At 41.3% G+C, this 22,055-nt stretch overlaps 1 protein-coding gene across 1 annotated transcript in view; it reads right to left on the bottom strand.

Annotated features, from left to right (window-relative positions):
• LOC126199515 (furin-like protease 2) overlaps positions 1 to 22,055 on the bottom strand; it is a 713,209-nt gene that overhangs the window by 217,163 nt on the left and 473,991 nt on the right. Inside the window, exons 7-8 of the mRNA XM_049936438.1 lie at positions 15,530 to 15,660; positions 432 to 577 (exon numbers count right to left, since the gene is read on the bottom strand). Coding sequence (XP_049792395.1) covers positions 432 to 577; positions 15,530 to 15,660 — 277 coding nt within the window. The remainder of the gene's footprint in view (positions 1 to 431; positions 578 to 15,529; positions 15,661 to 22,055) is intronic.

The following is a 22,055-nucleotide window of genomic DNA, read 5'->3' as shown; positions in this document are numbered from 1 at the left end:
AACTGCAGAGGTCATCAGTCCCCTAGAACTTAGAACTACTTAAACCTAACTAACCTAAGGACATCACACACATCCATGCCCGAGGCAGGATTCGAACCTGCGACCGTAGCGGTCGCGCGGCTCCAGACTGTAGCGCCTAGAACCGCTCGGCCTCTCCGGCCGGCTGCCTTTATGGCTTCTTCCGCATAAGCACTAGTTTCTCGTATATTTTCCTTTATGGTTCTTTGGCGAGATGTAAGTTGTTGGTAGAAGGATCGCTCTACAGTCTGTCGCAAGTGGTCAACTGGTCTATTTCGTAAAGGTAGTATGTGCTAGTGCGGTGCTCTTTTCGGAGAAATGGAACGAAAACCCTTTGACATAGGTTATTGCTTTAAGAGCTATTATAGATTAGGAAGCGGCGCCTAGCGAGGCAACGCAGCAGCGGGCCTTACCTGTGTGGTCGACGGTGCACAGGTGGTCGGGTCGGAGGCGGCCGTCCATGTCCACGGTGGCGACGCTCTTATCCCGGCCCGGCGTGCCCGAGCTGTACGTGGTCGCCAGCGTGGACGAACACTCCTCCAGGTACCACGGCTTGTACCTATGGCAGCCGTCTGTTTCATCAATAACCTCAGACGCGGATGACAATTCATTACCTTACATTTACTGTGGGTGAAACTTGTAATGCTTTGAAGTTAAGTCTTTTGGGGACCGCTATTATTGTTAAGGACACTGCATGTATAGTAAGTCAAAACGCTGCTATTTTCAAAGACTTTTTATCTAGATGTTATTTTCTTGTGCTATAACTTTTTTCGGCTCCATGGACATTATCAACCTATGTGCAACGTATGGAGTTATTAACGCATATATCTATGTCTATTTGTACCTAATAACAGTATGTATAGATATTAAATCACGCTACTTACTTCCACAACACACGTTAACGCTGTCACTGTGTAATTCCTTATGAGGGTGCCTATCGTAATTGTAGCGCAGACGAAACAGTGGTTCCTTAAGTATGCAGTGGCTTAGCAGTGGAATTTGGTGTGCAACAATATTCACTAAGACCTATTTAAGATTTTCCGAAAGTCTTCTGATAGCTCATTTGACAACCAGGTAAAGTGTGTTATACGTGTTTAAAAAGTTGACTTATTCATCTGTGGAAGTGTGTGGTAGCAAGAAACTCTTAGCTAATGTCAGCTGGGGTTGCCTTTGCCTCTAGATTTGTTTCATCCGTTACCGTGTTCCATAATTTCAATAAAGTAGTCAAATATTAAACAGATCTTAGAGAGATAATTCAAAAGCCAAGATCGCTTAAATACTGTTTACTAGATGACCGGTTTCAACACACTTAAGGTGCCATAATCGGATCTGATTGCAGCTCAATATGCATAAATCATTTTGATATAACGATATATGAGGCAGACCAGCTGATATAAAATCAGTGTCGCAGAAATAAAAATTAAGAAACAACTGCTCTCATGGTCATTCTATGAGAGCAGTTTATCTCTACAACATAGTAATCGCCCCACAACACACTACGTGTTCACTGCAAGTTCTTAGAGGATATTGCATAGCGACAAATTACACTACTAAGGCATTACACCTAAGATACGCAGCAGTGCAATTTATTAGACACTGACAGCGTTAACGATATGTTCATCTACATCTACATCTACATTTATACTCCGCAAGCCACCCAACGGTGTGTGGTGGAGGGCACTTTACGTGCCACTGTCAGTACATCCCTTTCCTGTTCCAGTCGCGTATGGTTCGCGGGAAGAACGACTGTCTGAAAGCCTCCTTACGCGCTCTAATCTCTCTGATTTTACATTCGTGATCTCCTCGGGAGGTATAAGTAGGGGGAAGCAATATATTCGATACCTCATCCAGAAACGCACCCTCTCGAAACCTGGCGAGCAAGCTACACCGCGATGCAGAGCGCCTCTCTTGCAGAGTCTGCCACTTGAGTTTATTAAACATCTCCGTAACGCTATCACGGTTACCAAATAACCCTGTGACGAAACGCGCCGCTCTTCTTTGGATCTTCTCTATCTCCTCCGTCAACCCGATCTGGTACGGATCCCACACTGATGAGCAATACTCAAGTATAGGTCGAAAGAGTGTTTTGTGAGCCACCTCCTTTGTTGATGGACTACATTTTAAAGCACTCTCCCAATGAATCTCAACCTGGTACCCGCCTTACCAACAATTAATTTTATATGATCATTCCACTTCAAATCGTTCCGCACGCATACTCCCAGATATTTTACAGAAGTAACTGCTACCAGTGTTTGTTCCGATATCATATAATCATACAATAAAGGATCTTTCTCTTTATGTATTCGCAATACATTACATTTGTCTATGTTAAGGGACAGTTGCCACTCCCTGCACCAAGTGCCTATCCGCTGCAGATCTTCCAGCATTTCGCTACAATTTTCTAATGCTGCAACTTCTCTGTATACTACAGCATCATCCGCGAAAAGCCGCATGGAACTTCCGACACCATCTACTAGGTCATTTATATATATTGTGAAAAGCAATGATCCCATAACACTCCCCTGTGGCACGCCAGAAGTTACTTTAACGTCTGTAGACGTCTCTCCATTGATAACGACATGCTGTGTTCTGTTTGCTAAAAACTCTTCAATCCAGCCACACAGCTGGTCTGATATTCCGTAGGCTTTTACTTTGTTTATCAGGCGACAGTGCGGAACTGTATCGAACGCCTTCCGGAAGTCAAGAAAAATAGCATCTACCTGGGAGCCTGTATCTAATATTTTCTGTGTCTCATGAACAAATAAAGCGAGTTGGGTCTCACACGATCGCTGTTTCCGGAATCCATGATGATTCCTACATAGTAGATTCTGGGTTTCCAAAAGCGACATGATACTCGAGAAAAAAACATGTTCTAAAATTCTACAGCAGATCGGCGTCAGAGATAGAGGTCTATAGTTTTGCGCATCTGCTCGACGACCCTTCTTGAAGACTGGGACTACCTGTGCTCTTTTCCAATCATTTGGAACCCTCCTTTCCTCTAGAGACTTGCGGTACACGGCTGTTAGAAGGGGGCAACTTCTTTCGCGTACTCTGTGTAGAATCGAAATGGTATCCCGTCAGGTCCAGTGGACTTTCCTCTTTTGAGTGATTCCAGTTGCTTTTCTATTCCTTGGACACTTATTTCGATGTCAGCCATTTTTTCGTTTGTGCGAGTATTTAGAGAAATAACTGCAGTGCGGCCTTCCTCTGTGAAACAGCTTTGGAAAAAGGTGTTTAGTATTTCAGCTTTACGCGTGTCATCCTCTGTTTCAATGCCATCATCATCCCGGAGTGTCTGGATATGCTGTTTCGAGCCACTTACTGATTTAACGTAAGACCAGAACTTCCTAGGATTCTCTGTAAAGTTGGTACATAGAATTTTACTTTCGAATTCACTGAACGCTTCACGCATAGCCCTCCTTACGGTAACTTTGACATCGTTTAGCTTCTGTTTGTCTGAGAGGTTTTGGCTGCGTTTAAACTTGGAGTGAAGCTCTCTTTGCTTTCGCAGTAGTTTCCTAACTTTGTTGTTGTACCACGGTGGGTTTTTCCCGTCCCTCACAGTTTGACTCGGCACGTACCTGTCTAAAACGCATTTTGCGATTGCCTTGAACTTTTTCCATAAACACTCAACATTGTCAGTGTCGTAACAGAAATTTTCGTTTTGATCTGTTAGGTAGTCTGAAATCTGCCTTCTATTACTCTTGCTAAACAGATAAACCTTTCTCCCTTTTTTTGTATTCCTATTAACTTCCATATTCAGGGATGCTGCAACGGCCTTATGATCACTGATTCCCTATTCTGCACATACAGAGTCTAAAAGTTCGGGTCTGTTTGTTATCAGTAGGTCCAAGATGTTATCTCCACGAGTCGGTTCTCTGTTTAATTGCTCGAGGTAATTTTCGGATAGTGCACTCAGTATAATGTCACTCGATGCTCTGTCCCTACCACCCGTCCTAAACATCTGAGTGTCCCAGTCTATATCTGGTAAATTGAAATCTCCACCTAAGACTATAACATGCTGAGAAAATTTATGTGAAATGTATTCGAAATTTCCTCTCAGTTTTTCTGCCACTAATGCTGCTGAGTCGGGAGGTCGGTAAAAGGAGCCAATTATTAACCTAGCTCGGTTGTTGAGTGTGACCTCCACCCATAATAATTCACAGGAACTATCCACTTCTACTTAACTACAGGATAAACTACTACTAACAGCGACGAACACTCCACCACCGGTTGCATGCAATCTATCCTTTCTAAACACCATCTGTACCTATGTAAAAATTTCGGCAGAATTTATCTCTGGCTCTGTTACGGAAGTAGGCAGTACGACAGACATATATAAAATTTTTATTAGTTACAAGTAGGCATAGATTTATCCACAAATACTTCGTATTCTTGGAGATAGCTCGATAATGGGCGTAGAGCCGAAATTAGCTTATAGCATTAGAAAATAAGGTCTTAATAAAACGGGTCGTTTAATATAGCAAGCATTTTGGCTTACTCTACATATAACGTTCTTACGAGACATCTACAGGTCCGCAAGCCGAGAAAGATCGAACAGTTGACTAATGTTGGTTTGTAATACTATGGTAAATCATTAGCGGGATTACTTCTCTTACATTTACTGAAACGCACAGTAATGACATGCTACAGTTCCCGATAACACCAGCATGAATGAAATACAGGGGCACTACAAATGATTCCTTTCACAATTTCTGTGTATTCTTAAGTCTTACGTGTACAAATATGACTGATGAACGAATGGAACCGTAAACTCACAAAGTCTCCACTGTGCGCTCCAGTTGATGTTATGATTGGAGTACCTTTACAAAATTGCGAGAAAACAGAAAATGAGTCTTTGTGTGTTGGAACATGTGAGATGTTCATCTGTTACAAGAATGTAGCGTGAATTAAGAACGGATAGCGGAAAAGAACAACCATTATGAGAGAGCTCTCTCAAAATCCCCTCATATCTTTTTGCTTTTCTAAACTGTCCTTTGACACTTGCTAAGTGCTTGCAAATACAACCTACTGAACGGAAAGAAGACTGCCCTTGTATTTTGTAGTCCTACATGTTTGATAAATGATAATTTTGGTCCGCACTCCTGACTGATTTCCTAATCCAGCTAATATAAAAATAACATCCGACAACAGATGACAATGTGGTAAATTAATAAATGAGGTACTGGAAGATTTTGGCATGTGTCTCACTACTTTCCCTTTGATCGAGGCATCCGCTTGCTGCGATTAAATGACGATTAAGAATCCTTTCCACCAGTAATTTCAGTGTGAGCATAAGCAGAGCAGATATAATTGCAATCAACCAGACTACGGATTAGCTCCTTAAAGTAGAATCTGGATGAGTGGCACTGAACCTGGGTGATATTCACCCTGAGAGGTGTTTCGGTTAAGAAATGTAATTATCTTTCAAATCACCGTTTCATAAATCATAACACTAATTACGTAAATACCAATAATTACATTACTTCAAACGTTACCATTAACGTGTGACATAATGCGGTGAAGATTACATCCTGGTTTAATAAAACATCCATACATTCTAAACATCATTTATCTTGAATCATTTTGAAAACAGAAATTTTCAGGGAAAATTCTTTTTCATTTTAAAGTTTAGTTAGGTGCTATTGTTGGGTACAGGAGGTGGGCTACGTTACGTGGGTACTACCTAATTTCTGGTTGCACTCTTGGGTAATCGCCTGAGGAAGGTTGATGTAGTTAAATAATTTGATGCTTCTCTTAAAAGAGCAAGGAATAACCAATCCAGATAATAGTGAAATTACAATATTTTTAGCCTGATGTAATGATTTCGCCGAGCCGAATTCCTAAGTCAGTCGTGTGCCCCTAAGGAGATGCGGCCCTTTTGTGATGGAGAACCTCACGTAACGTATACAGAAGAAGCAAACGTCAGTAGTTTGGAGGAATGTGCTGTGGCGGACAGCCTTCCGCTTACCGGCCGAATTTCGCTTCATACGGACATGATGGCACCAACGAGCAGGCAGACAGCTTACATAATCATGAAAGTTTATGCCCTCGAGCGACTTGTCACAGCTAGGCAAGATTGACAGTCTGTTGACTGATTAGGAAGCTACGCCCTCGCCCGATGTACCGACACCCAAAATGTCTGAGAAAACACCTACTTTCTTGACTTAGCTAAGATGCTTTCGAAAGTTGTCTGAATTTCAGATCAAGATGCAAGCATTTCGTAGGCTAACGCTGAGACAAGAGCTCTCATTGGCCTCTGATACGAGGCGTGGATCTTCTGAGGTTCATGAGAGATGGGGGAGTCGAGTGGTGAATTTTCTCTCTTCCGATAGGTCAGCAAATAAGCACGAACCCTGGTCTCGTTACACGAGTTTTTGGAGGAAATCTTTTTGGTGACAATATTGAGTTACCATGACTCGCTTGTTAACTTTCCCTGAGCACTCGTTAATTCAGGTGCGTATCTAACTACTCGCGCTGATTCAGTCGCGAACTCTGGAATTAACGCCTCTTTATTTCTCTGTTCAATATTTTCTTGTAGACCCAGCATACCTGTATTAAATGTGACTGAGACAGATCAATACTTCACATATCTCTTGTATTTGAACGAAAACGTTGGTCATGTTTAGTGTTTACCATGTTTCTAGATCTTTGTGAAACACGTGTGTAGTACCTGCAAGCCTCTTGCTATAATGTCGGTAGTTAGTTAACACCATTTCATTTGAATAAAGATTAACTAGGGCCGTGGACCGTACTTGTATACGAGAGAAATTTGTTCGTGTGCCAGTTTCACGAGGCAGATCTTCTTTCAAGTAACTGGAAGCTTCCATTAAGCCTATAGGCCATAGGGTGCATTCCTTTATTTTCGTATTAACCAATCGTGGTCCGGCATCTAACAACCCTTGTATTAAGTAATTAGACGAGGAAGCAACTTACATAATATCTCCCCCATCGCAGTCAAGTTTCAATGTATAAAGAGCATTGTGGACTGGTATCGACAATTTATGGTCACTGTCTCTGTATACAGAAAAGTGCCGGTAGACTAAGAGTGCCAGATGCCACCATGGAGAGGGCGGAAGAAAGTTTCTTACGCCTACCAAACAAAACACGCTGCGTGTAGGACACGAACTTGGAATACCGCAGTAAACTTGTGTGGAAGAATTTTCGATAGTGGGTACATTTCGAATCACACTGTATGCTGCTCGTGCAGCAATTATAACCGGGAGTTTACAGACAGCGCCTTCGGTTTTTCATCACAATGCAGAAAGGGGATGCTCAGCAACGAAGCGACCTTCCACTTACCTGAAAACGTTAATCGTCACAATGTGATAGTATGGAAGTCCTTCATGAATTTGTGGCACATGAACGAGAATCTGTGGAAGTTTGTTTTTTGTGTAAAGTCACAGACGAATCTGTTTGTGCCATTTCTCTGCTTGAGAAGAATAACATGGGTAGTGTCCACTTTTACTGCTGATTTCTAGTTTCATCTTCAAAAAAGACAGGGCATCGCTCCATTGGAGCATCGATGTTCGTCGATACGACGAATTTCCACGTCGTTGGATTCGGCGTAGCGGTGAAGATGATGTAGCTCTATGCCATTGCCCCCCACCCCCCTCCGCCTTTAGGTAGCCTGACCTAACGCCATGAGATCTTTTTCCTTAGGGTTGCACTCGATGCTGATGTGATCGTCATTGACATGGAGTTGTGCATCAGACGTGGAAGAACTTGATTACCGTTTGCACATGTGCCGCTTCGGCCTTAGGGGTACTCGTAGACCATTTGTACAGTGTAAAATGCAACTTTGATGGGTTTACGGTTCTGTTTGCACATCAATTACATATTTGAAAGTTCTAGTTTCGTAACAACACTGCTTTGAAAACAAAAGAATCATTTGTAGTAGCACTGCGAGTTTTTCATTGACAGAGACTACTGCAGGAGAGCAGTGTTAGCGGTGTATAGCCTGCCATATGTTCTTTTTTACTTTATTTCATTCATTACGTGTAAAAATAAGTGTCAATACATCCAAATACTACAGCAACGCAGTTGTTTCAATGTATCAGTACCTATCTTTGCTTGAGGAGCGTCTGTTTTTAACTATCGAAATTCAACATTCTAGTCGAAGTCTGATACGAAGAACACTGATTATTAACTTATGGCATGACAGGTGTGTGTGCGCGTGTACAGACAAGCATAAAACACTTAATAAGTACACCATATCGTAAACTTCTAATAGAGAGTAATTAATATTGAGTAAGCTGTGACCTACGGACTGTGATTGGATGAACCCAGACAGTTCCGGCGTGTGCAACGGACGCACACCGCTGGCTCAGTGATGAAACAATACGTGCGCACAGTTATCGTGAAAGTACTAACACATAAATGCAGATTCTGAGATCTCAAGTAATAACTAAATAATTTTGTCAGTTGAACAGATTTGTAGCCCGACTTTACACGGGGCTCGTGCGAATTCATAATAAGTCAGCCGAGAATGGTAGCCCGTGCACTATTCGAATTTGACCGTTGGTTCGCATGTTTGGGTCTCGTTTGTATAAAACATAACGGGAGATGTTTAGGTTGGGTCTGTCAGTGAATTTCGAATAACTGGGTGCTTTTATGGATACAGTTAAACTTATTATTCAACAACATTGGTACTATATACTTTTCGCAACTATATTTGATACAAGAAAGTTATGCTTTCTCTCCTTGTCTTGCTTTTTGCATGTTTTAGTAAAGATATAGGACGACTATGATGGCCAGTACAGTTTTAATATTTTTGAGTTGCACAGTAAATTTAATGTCATTGTTTTGGTTCAGAGTACCACACGACAATATAATCGCTGCTCACTAGCACACTTAAGTACGTTCGGAATAAAATATCGAGATTAGGTGACCACTTAGATCACACGGTCATTTACATTATACACATTTAGGTTCTACTACATCTGTTGTGTTTGTTCTTTTGGACACCATGGATGTAACAGTAATATATACAGCTAGACAGCATTCCTTGCTATCTTTGGTCTTGATACTCGCTCCGTCTACCCTCTTGCATGAATCATGCTAAGTGCTGTGAACAATGAGGATGACGGACAGGGGTGGCTGCGGAATTAGTGAGGGGCAATTGGGAAGTTGGGGTTGGTTGGGAAGTGTGCTTGGATAGCCGAGGCTGTGAAGGCAGGAAATCCGGTTTCGAGTACTGCTCTGACACCTATTTTCAATAGTCGCCATTGAATTATTTCAGTGCCCTTATATGCCTGACGCTGTTGCTTCCATTTCATCAAATATAATTATGTCGACCATTCCGACTGTATTACAGGTAACTCTTTTATGGCATTTTCTGGAATAAAAATTATGCCTTTTGCCGGGCTTCATCTCAGTTTATTTACATTTCATTCCTAACTGAGGTGTCTTAAATTTTGACTCTGCAGGATAAGGGGGAATGTGTGCCTCTACTTTGAAAGAGGAAATCAAGGAGAAAAGAAAGCTTAAACTTTTTCTACCGCCTCCGTAGGAGAGTGATCGTTGTGCCTGAGTTCAGGGGGGCAGCTCGGGTATGACTGCTGGTAGTACCCCCTCGGGCATGGGTGCGACTGTTGTCCTAGTGTTGTCTCTTATCCAATATTAGTGAAGTCCCTTGACCACATTCGTTTTCCACAAAGAAAAAAAGATTTCATTTTCTTTTAAGATAGAACTATCGCTCCGGAAAGAAGAAAGATTTTAGTTTTAATCAGAATACAGTTCTCTTAAACTGCAGCACTAACGAGTGCAACACTTTTATAAACATGGATATTAATAGGAGTAAAAATAATAAGTAAAATAACATGTCAGAGAAAAAGACCGAATGAGTTTACCGATGGAAGCACGAGAGCACGAGGACAGTGTGGAAGGTGTGGTACCGAGGCCCATTTAAAAAAGTAAACAAGAAAACAGTGGTAAAGCACGTGCTTGAAAACTATACGGTCGCGAGATTGACTCCCGATCAGTCCTCGAAATTTTTCAGTCTATCTTTAACCGAGCTTACACTTCTCACTGATATGAAGGTTCTACAGGAAGACACGTGGTTGGGATTGCACGTTAATCGGTATCTCCCTTTTCACCGGCATTATTCCTGGGATAAGCACACAATTCGCTGAAGTGGCGTCCAAGAGAATGAATTTCACAGGGTCTTAGAGCCGTACGAAATATTACATTACACGAAACAGTCCCCTGTGCTGCAAAAACAAAGAGTCTGTTCCAACTATGAGCGGCATCGTTCTGTTTGTTAAAGAAAAATTGATTTCTGCCCACATTGGCTTTGGTCTCCAGAAACAGCTAAACAATGTGATGAAAAGTATCCGGACATCCCCAAAAATATACATATTTCATATTAGGTGCAATGTGCTCTCACCTACTGCCAGGTACTCCGTATCAGCGACCTCAGTAGTAATTAGACATCATGAGAGAGCAGAATATGGCGCTCTCCGGAACTCACGGTCTTCTAACGTGGGCAGGTGATTGGGTGTCACTTGTGTCATACGTCTGTACGCGAGATTTCCACACTCATAAACAACACTAGGTCCACTGTTCCCGAAACAGAGGAAACGTGAAGCGGCACGTACAGCACAAAAGCATACTGGCCGACCTGTTGACTGACAAAGACCACCGACAGTTGAAGCGGGTCGTAATGTGTAATAGGCAGACTTCTATTCAGATCATCACACAGGAATTCCAAACTGCATCTGGATCCACTGCAAGTACTGTGACAGGCGGGAAGTGAGAAAACTTGGATTTTATGGTCGAGCGGCTGCTCGTAAGCCACACATCATGCCGGTAAAGGCCAAAGGACGCCTCGCTTGGTGTAAGGAGCGTAGACATTGGACGGCTGAACAGTGGAAAAACCTTGTGTGAAGTGACGAATAACGGTACACAATGTGGCGATCCGATGGCAGGGTGTGGGTATTGGTATGGCGAATACCCGGTGAACGTCAGCTCCCAGAATTTGGAGTGCCAACAGTAAAATTCGGAGGCGGTGGTGTTATGGTGTGGTCGTGTTTTTCATGGAGGGGGCTTGCACCCCTTGTTATTTCGCGTGACACTATCACAGCACAGGCCTACATTGATGTTTTAAGCAAGGTGCTTCCCACTGTTCAAGAGCTGTTCGGGGATAGCGATTGCATCTTTCAACACTATCGAGTACCTGTTCATAATGCACGGCCTGTGGCGGAGTGGACACGACAATAACATCTCTGAAATTGACTGTGGATTGGCCTGCACAGAGTCCTGACCTGAGTCCTATATAACATCTCTGCGATGTTTTGGAGCGCCAACTTCGAGCCAGGCCTCACCGATCGACATCGGTACATCTCCTCAGTGCAGAACCGCGTGACGAATGGGCTGCCATTCCCCAAAAATTCTTCCATCACCTGATTGAACGTATTCCTGCGAGAGTGGAAACTGTCATCAAGGCTAAGGATGGGTCAACACCATACTGAGTTCCTGAATTACGGATGGAGGGCACCACGCACTTGCAAGTAATTTTCAGCCATATGTCCGGATACGTTTGATCACATGGAGTATCACTGTGTAAAAGATGTATCTCAAGGACCGAAGGAAGAATTTCGAAATTTCACTGACATCGATAGTACAATAACGTTAAATCCTAACTTTAAGTACTATTTGTCTTATGGAAGAGTAACTGAGTAACCGACGTTACCCGACTATTAATTCTACAATTTTGTATTAGAAACGACAACGAAAAATTAACTGTGTTTGTAATGTAATAACCAGGACAGTTTCCGTATGCAGCTTGCAGCTTCTTCGCGTGTGCACAACACGCTTTTGTAAACGTCTCCATGGCGATCCCTCTTCATATCTTCGTAGACGACCATTGTTTTCGCCTACTGCCGATTGTACTTCGCAGTTCAAATCTGTCAAAATCTCTGTCACTTGTCAAGGATTTCCTTGTCTAGACTGTAAGAGTATCTTAGTAATAAAGAATAAATGTCCTAAAGCTTGCATCATTTTCAACAACTATTCTTGAAGAATACCGATGTAAGGAAATAGCACGCTAATTGCGTTAATTATTTTTTTAAACGTAACTGATGTTCTGTTTCTTTACATCGCAAGTCTTATTCCAATCACATAGCACAGACAACCCCCTCTGCAGTTGGACTTTTTTGTGCCACCTATACTTACTTCACACAGTGAAAGAGAGTGGACAAAATGAATGCTCAAAGTGTAGTAAGACTCCTTCACACAGTGAAAGTAAAATTATGTGCTACTTCAGTTTCTAAAGAACGATTTCAAATATTTACCGAAAATCGCGATAAAATATAGTATAAAATAAAAATATCGGCACTCGAACGTACCAGTACGATATCGATATACAGCGTTATAATATATGTCGTTTACGTATGTCGAATCTCGGACAATTTATCGATATATCACCATATCGACACATCATTATATCGATTTTTTATTCACAGACCCAGTAGATACATTCAATGGCATATGTGGACACCGCAAACTAAGTTGCGAATAAAGCTAGTAGCAAAGAAGTAATAAATTTAAACATCATGTACAATGCGGGTGTTTCCACGCAACTCAGCATTTATGACGTCATATTCCCTGAGTAGGGTTGATTTGGGGGAAGAGACCAAACACAAAGGTCATCGGGCTCATCGGATTAGGGAAAGATGGTGAAGGAAGTCGACCGTGATCTGTCGAAGTAACCATCCCATCCGGAATTTGCCTGAAACTATTTAGGAAAATCGCGGAAAACCTAAATAAGGATGGCCGGACACGGGGCTGAACCGTGGTCCTCCTGAATGCGAGTCCAGTGTGCTACCCACTGCGCCTCTTCACTCGTTCATATTTGTGCTACAGTGATATAATTTGGTAGGTGCAAATAGTGGTAGATGTGGATACCGTATGTAAAATTTATTGCGTGAAGAGCTAGTAGCAGAGAAGCAATCAATTTACACGTCATGCATGCTGCAGCGGTTTGTCACACAATCCCACTGTTTATGAAATCACAGCTCCTGAACGACGGTAGGCAGGTGGCTCTTATCCACACAGCGATTGGTAAGTGACTGTAAAGGATATGTGTACCAAGTTTCGTTGAAATCGGTGTGGAGATGTGGCACACACAACACACGTTCATACAGGTTTATAATATGTATGGATGTGGTGGTGTTATCGCATTATTAATCAAAAATAATCTTCAACTCGCTACCACGAGAAGAACAGGAAATGGAAAGTTGTTGTGAGCAGTCTGGCGAAGGAGAGGTGAGCCAAATTCGTGGTGTGTAAAAGAATTTTCCGATTTATATTGCAGACAGAATCTGACAAGACAAGCAGTGTAGAAGATACAGCAGTTACCAATGGGGTAATGAGATCATTCGACCTTGTGCTGTGGTCATCGTCTTGTATAGCACAACTACTAACACAAAATCTGAGCTGTGGCAGTGAATGTTTTTAATAGACTGCACTCAAGCACTTTCGTGAGACATTTAACGATTAGCAACCACCTAAGCAAATGTAAATTAAATATGGCATTAATAAAGACTGAGTGGATGTAGACTTCTCCGGTTCGAAGATTATGGCTGGTGGAATAAACAAACCATTGACTATCCTTTATCCTTTCATTTTCGTTAAGAAACTGAAATGTATGCAAAAAAGGCGAAGGATATAAATCTGTGGTACTCAGTCACGTGTGTAATGAAACGTGCTCTCAATATTAACACACTTAAATGACGATGTGTAGCTATTATTAAACTTGTTAAAAAGAACAGGGCACCAAGTCTATCGTGAAGCCTTGGCTTGAGTGACTCTAGAGGTACATAGAATATTAGGGAGAATATTTCTCAAGGATGTAGATGTGTGACTTTCAGAAGACAGTTCTCAGTGCTTTCGGTGTGTCAATAAGAATGATACTTAGCAGCGCACATTGTACCTTGATCGTCTCGTTCCATACCGTTAGAAACACTAAAGGTAAAGAGCAGTTGTATGTATACGTGGTTCTGTTGTAAGTATTCAGAGAAACTTTCGGTCACATTTTGTCATTCACGTGAGTAAAGTGTAGGTTGTAAATGTTATGTACCTCTCAACAGTATATGTGTTATATTTTAGTAACAGCTAAACAGCTGCTTATAACTCAGATAAAAATGTAATTGAAACAGTTAAAGAACCAAAATATACAATAATGAACTTATTATAAAATGCAAAATTTTGAGTTTCCTAAGATTATTTTTTCCATGGTGTGTGTGTTAAATTACTTCACACAGGAAATTTTCACGCTTAAACTGTTAGGTTCACAATAACAAACTAGAATAAATTTTCATGCAGAGCGGCACAGTAACGCTTTACGTCGGAACAGTGTGCATAGAAGTATCAGTCTAAGATAGTGATATATGCACTTCCTGCAGAAATGAAGTACATAAAATCATTAAAAGAAATGTTTACAAAATGTAGTTGTATGTAGAAGCTTCTGCAGCGTTCAGAAATACAGTCTCTATTAACAACGACAATGCTCTGCCACTTTCTACAAAAATACGTGTGTTGTGTATAGTACACCTTTTGTAAAGAGAAATTTATGTCGTTGTTTCTCTGTTTGGATCGTAAAATATCTGTCAGGTACATAAAAAGGTGTCGAAGCGGGCATGGAGATGAGTAATAATGACTGTGGGAGCTAAGTTAATTAATTCAATGATAGCTGTATGGAAGTATTGGTGTGTGTCAGAGGTAAAGAACCAAAAATTTTCTTTAAATGTAGCCTGTTCATACATTGTAGAAAATAGTGAAACCATGAATAAATATTTTTATTGTTGTTATTATTATTAATTATATATAATTCTTAATTACTCTACTCCAGATTTACAAGATATTAAAAATGAAATGAAATAGATACTTCAAATGTGTAAATCAGAGTAAAAAATTTTCTCACTCATTTCAATGAACTTCTTTAGGCTGTTATACTGTATTTCATGTTAGATGACTTCCTTGTTCGTCTTAGTTTCTTACATTTCTGTAAGGGAAACAAATTGGATTTTAGCATAATGATTACGTCAAGAAGCTTCCCAAGAAGGCAACTTACAGACCGTATCGCCGAAGAATATTAATACTTTGTGGATTGACGAACAAATTAGTAATGTTCAATTATCACTTTTGACATCCAAAGTGTATTTTCTCATGATTATGTTTTTGTTCAAGATATAAATATAACGCCATTGCGCTGTCTCATCTACTTTATGCACAGCTTAGCAACTCAACAAACACTAGAGGCCCCCACGTAACTGAATGAGAATGGTTTGTATGAATCTATCACATTTTAAAATGCAAGAAATGATGAAGGACTCTCGGAGAGAGTTTTTGTTGTTTTGTGAAATGTCTGAGTGTGTTTATGTTCGCTGGAAGTAGTTTCTGAGTACTTCACTGGCTATACAAACCCCGCAGAGACAGTGAAGTCAGAAAGAGCTGCAGAAGAAAACGAGATAGCAAAGCGTATAGAGAGAGGATAAAAAGTGCTACTCACCCCGCCTGCGTCGCGCTGGAGATGGACAGAGTGAAGATGGAGTTGGTGTAGCCGTCGCAGTTGCAGGAGTCTGTGTGGCGGCCGCCGTTCCCGGACGCCCACACGAAGATGGAGCCCTTGCCTTTTCGGCCCTGCGGAAATTCGATGTCGTTTTTGGCGCTCAATCTCGGAACAAAGCGAACAGCTGCGTCTATACGGAGGCAGCCGTAGGCATTAATCAATGTCAGAGGCAGTGCACTACTACGCCGCAAGGCCTGTACAACTAAGACAGCCGCCACAAGAACTAACGACAGAAGAGAAGCGATTCGCTGTTGTGAAATTGTGCAGCGTTAGGTGATCTAATGAAATTCCGGTGTACATTACCCGCGTTCCATGTCAGTTAGTAATTGCGTATCTTACAATTTCCGTACGATAAAAACTTGTCAATAACGGTTAGAAGCGTAGACATTAGCTGCGGATAACAGATAATATCAAATTTAAAACAACGCAGGACCGAAATATACAAGATATTCGACGTTCCTTTACATGATTTGTTCAAGATACGAGAATGGTTTCAAGGTAATATAAATGGAAAAGATTTTAGTCACACGTTTCTCAGCAAAAACTGCAATGTCAGAATAACTGAAAAAGTCACAAGATAGACAAAAATGCCGAATTATCTATGGTCTGATAGGATCCTTACGTGACGATTAATACTGGCGGGTGTAAAAATAAGGAAATTCGTAGTTCAACATATAGTGCGTTCCTGTGGCTCAGTGTCGTTAAATGAAAAAGAAACAAAAAGGAAAGCACAAGTTTCTAATATGTTTGGCAACTGGATATACGTACTAATATCCTTCTCTCCGTTGTGTCTGTCCATCACCTCCTACGCCTCCGCCCCCCCCCCCCCTTTATCCGTCTTCTCCTCCCACATCTATCTCCTGCCCCTTTTTCTCCTTGAGCAAATGTCCTACACCTCTTCCCTCCTTTCTACTTACATCTTCTCCTCCATACTCTCTATCCATTTGCTCTATTCATCCTCTCTCCATTCATCTACTCCTTTCCGCTTTCTATCTCCATTACCTTCCACTCCTCTATTCATTTCCTCTTCCCTTCGTATAGTGCAAAAATTTAAAGTAAATCGGTCAAGAACTTTTTGAAGTTTTTGATCATAACAGTTCCCTTTTTATATATCAGATATTTATTCACCTGTTCTACGTATTTAAAAATTGGACTATAGAAAAAATGCGCGTAATCGAATGCAATGTTGTTTTAAAATTTGAAAGCATTAGATGAAGAGCTTTCGGACACACAAATATTTACATATTTATTTATTTCCGCTTTAATTATTTATATATTATATTTGGCGCTCTGGCAGATATATGAAAACACACGCTTATCTGAACGAACGATCTGTCGAAATTTCCAAGCAGTTAGTGAAGAATTTACGGAAATTAAGGATTTCGAATTTACAAACATTTAAATTTTTTTATGTAGATGTAAATATTCGTTTATACAAAATTGTAAATTTCCAAAATTCTTCAATGAAAGTTCGGAATTTTAACAACGTTCATTTGAATACGCACGTCTTTCTATAGGTCTATTGAGATCCTATTGGTATATGTAATACATAAAAGTAATACCTTGTTAGCTAAAATTTCATGTTCTTGGTTCAGATGCTTAAATCTCCGAAAGTTCTTCACCGATTCCTTTAAATTTTGCACACAGCATTACATTAGAATACGCGGATGTGGTACTGGAATGCTGTATGGTACATAAATGTAACATTTTTATTTATTGTGTATATAATTTAAAGGATGCTCTAAAATTCCCCTTAAAGCTTCCTACGACTTCTATAGGAGACTGAATAGATAATGCTTTGTAGTGTAGCCCCGTGCGGAAATGTGCCGTTTACCGTAATGAAAGATCTGCTCGTCACCTTTAACAAGATCATTATCCACAACATACGATTCCATCGCATAAGCTACAACCATTCGAAAATATGTCGGTAACGTGAGCAATTTCACGAGTAATTTGTTACGTGCGACCCGGTACATCACTTGTTTTACAGTTCTACTTATTATTAACGAAAGAAATAAAATCGAAATTCAATCAGCTGTGACAAACACAGTTGTTTACACCTATACTTAAAACCAATTCGGGTGTGCAGTGTCTCCTTGGACCACCAAAGTCATCCCTGCTGATGATGAAAGTACCCCTTTCTTAAAGACATCGCGTGATTGTGACGAAAAGCGTATGCGATGGACTCGAACGTTGTGGATAATGATCTTGATACAAACGACGAGCAGGTCTTTCATTACCTTGAGCTTCGCCATAGAGAATGATCATGTCGGTGTACTCTGCAAGGGTGTGTTGCGTCATGTCACTCTGACGCTCACAAACACGTGAATGACGCTCGAACCAAGTCAGAGAGGTAGGATGACCTCAAATGACATCAACCTATCCGACATAAGCACCCCTTCCCCACACCATAACTACCCGGTTGCAAACGTGATTTCAAACGGCTGTAATATGCAAACGATATGTTTCCACACGTGGGTTCCAATTCAAAATATCATCTCCTCAGTATGCAATACAAGTATTGGAAGTCTGTAAGGCGGATTTTAGAGCACCCTGTATATATTTACAGACGTTATGGTACACCAGTAGCTGTATAAAAAGAAGTGCATTCGAACGCAAAGTTATGTCAAAATTTCAAAGGAATCAGTCAAGAATTTTTCAGATATACGATTTTGAATACATGAACATGAGGTTTCTGCTTACAACGTATCCATTTATCATCGTCATCACTATCATCATTATCTCCTTCTATGGATTAGGCTCTCTACCAGCTATTCATACACCTATTACGATGCCTTCCTAGTTCTCACTTTTCAGTCGGCCGATAATTCATTATATTTTTTGGCAAGGCGTTTTCTGTTATTCTATCAACATGATCTTTCCATCTCATTATGTTCTCTTCTATAATTTCATTAACTGAAATCATGTTTAAAGCCGATCTATTTTATCCATTTTGTACAGCCATAATTTATAGAATTTAATTTGTGTTTCTTTTTTCGTTTTTCTTCTTAAAGTTCTTCCAACTGTTCACTAGACAGACTGATCGTTGTTACCCTTTTTCTCAATGTCTTTGTCATAGTAGAAACTAATCTCATATCCTAGATAACTGAAGTCTTGCCTCTGAAAGCCATTATATTTGTCTTATTTGCAGACACAGTAAAGTTGTACTGTATTGCGTTTGACTCAATATATAACTGACCTTTGTAAATTATCCTCTGTTTCCTGTATAATTAACTGGTCATTATCATATAACCGAGTATTTAATGGTATGTTAAATCCTATTTTAATTCCTAAAAGTATTTCATCTTCCCACTTCATATCTAGGCCGTCATTGTATAATTGAAATAAAGTGGGTGTAGACTGCTCCCTTATGGAACGTCTTGATTTATTAAAATTTCATCTTACATTTTCGGACCAGAACTTATAAATATTTTTGAATTTAAGTACAGACTCTTTATGGTATTAATATAGGAAAACTTTTTAATTCCAATAATTTCCACAAAAAGGATCTTCTTAACATATCAAAGGCTTTCTCAAAATCAATAAATGTTAAGTGTGTTTCTAAACCAAATATCCGAAGTTTGTCAATAATTCCTCTTATTTATATTATCTGAGCCGTGCGCGGCTCGTGCTCGTGCCGTTTATTACTTGACATATTGCTTTGCAGTATTGCCATCCCCTTTCTTATTCGATTTACTGACGTTACTAAGTTGCTGGCAAGCCTGCCTGTGAGTGGCAGCAGCAGCGGTTATCGATAAGAGCACTGTCGTACTATCTTTGGAGCGACCGCTAGTATTGCTGCGTCGTCGTGTGTCGGGAGCCCAGTCGGGATGGAGCTCCAGTAAGGTCTGCACTGCCGGTACTACCCGACCGCTGGCCACACACACGCACTGTCCGGCGGAAGGAGACTGGAGCGGAGACGTCCGTTGGTCGTTCGGTCGGTCACCTCATCGGGCGACGTCTATTTGGTCTTCCGACCGCTTCTGGGCCCCTTCAATTGATCATCTTGCGGTACGTAGGTCGGCTCTTCCTTGTGCAGAGATGTCGGGTGGCCAATGGGCCGGTGTTCCCTCTGCATGGCTGGGTCAGAATCATTGTGCCCGTGTCACCGTGTCTCAGAGTTCCCAATGGACATCGAGTTGGGTCGCGTTGGAGTTGTAGTGAGCTCCGGACAGCCAAGACTCACCCGACCGTTGCTGACACACATACCTTGGGTGGGGATGACTTTGATTGGTCGTTCGGTAGGTCGTGTCATCGGACCACGTGTATTTGGTCACCGACCGCTTATGGAAACTCTGTGTTTATCGACTTGTCATTTCTCCCTGTTGTTCCACGGTTATTCATTTTAGGATTGTAGGAGTTCTTGTGCAGGTGTTTACGTGGAACTCTTTGTAGCTTCTGTGATTACCAGTGAGCAGATGAATGCTGTCTGCGTACCGGAGTAGCCAGTCGGTCGGTTGCGACAGAACAGCTAGTGTGTGTTTCCTTGCTGTGTTGATGCTGTCAGGCACGGAGTGTAGTTCAACAGCTTGATATTGTTCATGTTGTGTTGGCAGAAGAGCCAACACCGTGTTACTAATGGAGGCCGAAATGCACGCGTTTTAGCTCACTCAGGCTGGCGTGAGGAGGGAACAATTATACTGACGGGAGGTCTGGAACATGACAAGGAATTAGAATTCAGAAAGCGGACGTAATTAGTTGGATACTTAACTTTAATCCATTAATGATGTACGTCGCTCTTTACGGTACATGGTTCACAATATTATCTGTTCAGAATAGTAACTGAATATGGCGCCTTGCTAGGTCGTAGCAAATGACGTAGCTGAAGGCTATGCTGAACTGTCGTCTCGGCAAATGAGAGCGTATGTAGTCAGTGCACCACCGCTAGCAAAGTCGGCTGTACAACTGGGGCGAGTGCTAGGGAGTCTATCTACACTAGACCTGCCGTGTGGCGGTGCTCGGTCTGCAATCACTGATAGTGGCGACACGCGGGTCCGACGTATACTAACGGACCGCGGCCGATTTAAAGGCTACCACCTAGCAAGTGTGGTGTCTGGCGGTGACACCACAGTTCTCTCTTTTTCCTTGAATGTTTATTGTGCCTTGACGGTGTTTAGACGCGAATTATTAAGACGTAGTCCTGCTACGATCCTCGCCCTCGCTGATATTTTGGTCGTCGTGCCGTTGGTCGGGTGAAGGGAATTCATTAGGTTGTTGCTTGGTCCTTCAGCCGACCCTACGTCGTGTTGCCATCCGATTATTTAGTATTACTCCTGGCTGCCTGTCTCACCTAAACTTATGTTAGAGATTCCTCCACAGCCCACCCTTGGAATACTTCTGAGCACTATTGTTCTGTTGTTTGTCATTGTGATTTTCTTTTGTTGCAAGTACTGTGCCAGGCCTTCAGCCGTGTATTAATTTTGTCTGCCCTGCCCGCATCTCGTGGTCATGCGGTAGCGTTCTCGCTTCCCACGCCCGGGTTCCCAGGTTCGATTCTCGGCGGGGTCAGGGATTTTCTCTGCCTCGTGATGGCTGGGTGTTGTGTGCTGTCCTTAGGTTAGTTAGGTTTAAGTAGTTCTAAGTTCTAGGGAACTGATGACCATAGATGTTGTCCCATAGTGCTCAGAGCCATTTGAACCATTTTTGAACCAATTTTGTCTGTTCTATGTTCAGTGTATGGCCTTCATCCGAACTTTATGTTAAGTATTTTAAGATTAGGCCTTCAGCCGTGATCTATTTAAAATTCTTGTTTGCCCTGTATTAGGCATTCAATCGCGGTTGTTTTAAAATTTGTGGCTTTCAGCCGTAATTTGTAAATGCTTATCTTAAGGTTTGTCTTTAATCATTTTGAATAATTGTTTGTTCCTTCAGCCGTGAAGATATTTTAATTTTCCTTAAGTAAGGCCCTCAGCCGTTTGTCTAAAACACTGTGTTTTAAAATGAATTATTAAAACCCTAGGTTGTTGAGAAGTTACTTGGGCCCTCAATCGTTAATTGATCATTGTTGTTTTAAAGACGAATATGTTTGTGTTTTAGAGGCAATAAAGTTTTGTGTTCTTGTGTAACTAACCGCCACTGGTCTTGGCCCCTTCCCACAACTTGATCAGCGCTGTCCTGTGGAACCAGATTTCATTATCGTTACACGAACATCTCTTTCTGAACTCTGGCTGTTCTGAGACTATTGCATCAGCGATAGTTTGTGACCTTGATTAAGAATCATCTCATAAATTTTATATACCACATTTAGTAAACTTACACCTCCGTAATTCCCTTTGTCTCTCCTACTGCTTTGTTAAATACAAAAATAACTTTAGCTGTATTTCATTCTTAAGGTACACAACAGTTTTCCCAACATATGTTTAATGATGGAGAAGGCTAAATTCTAAAGTGGTTCCGTCATATTTGATTGATTCAGAATTAGTACCCTCTAGGCCAGTAGCTCTTCTGTTTTCTGTAACATTTAAGG

The sequence above is a fragment of the Schistocerca nitens genome, chromosome 8 (genome assembly GCF_023898315.1).
Source record: "Schistocerca nitens isolate TAMUIC-IGC-003100 chromosome 8, iqSchNite1.1, whole genome shotgun sequence".
Classification (NCBI taxonomy): domain Eukaryota; kingdom Metazoa; phylum Arthropoda; class Insecta; order Orthoptera; family Acrididae; genus Schistocerca; species Schistocerca nitens.
This window is presented reverse-complemented; position numbering and strand designations above follow the sequence as displayed.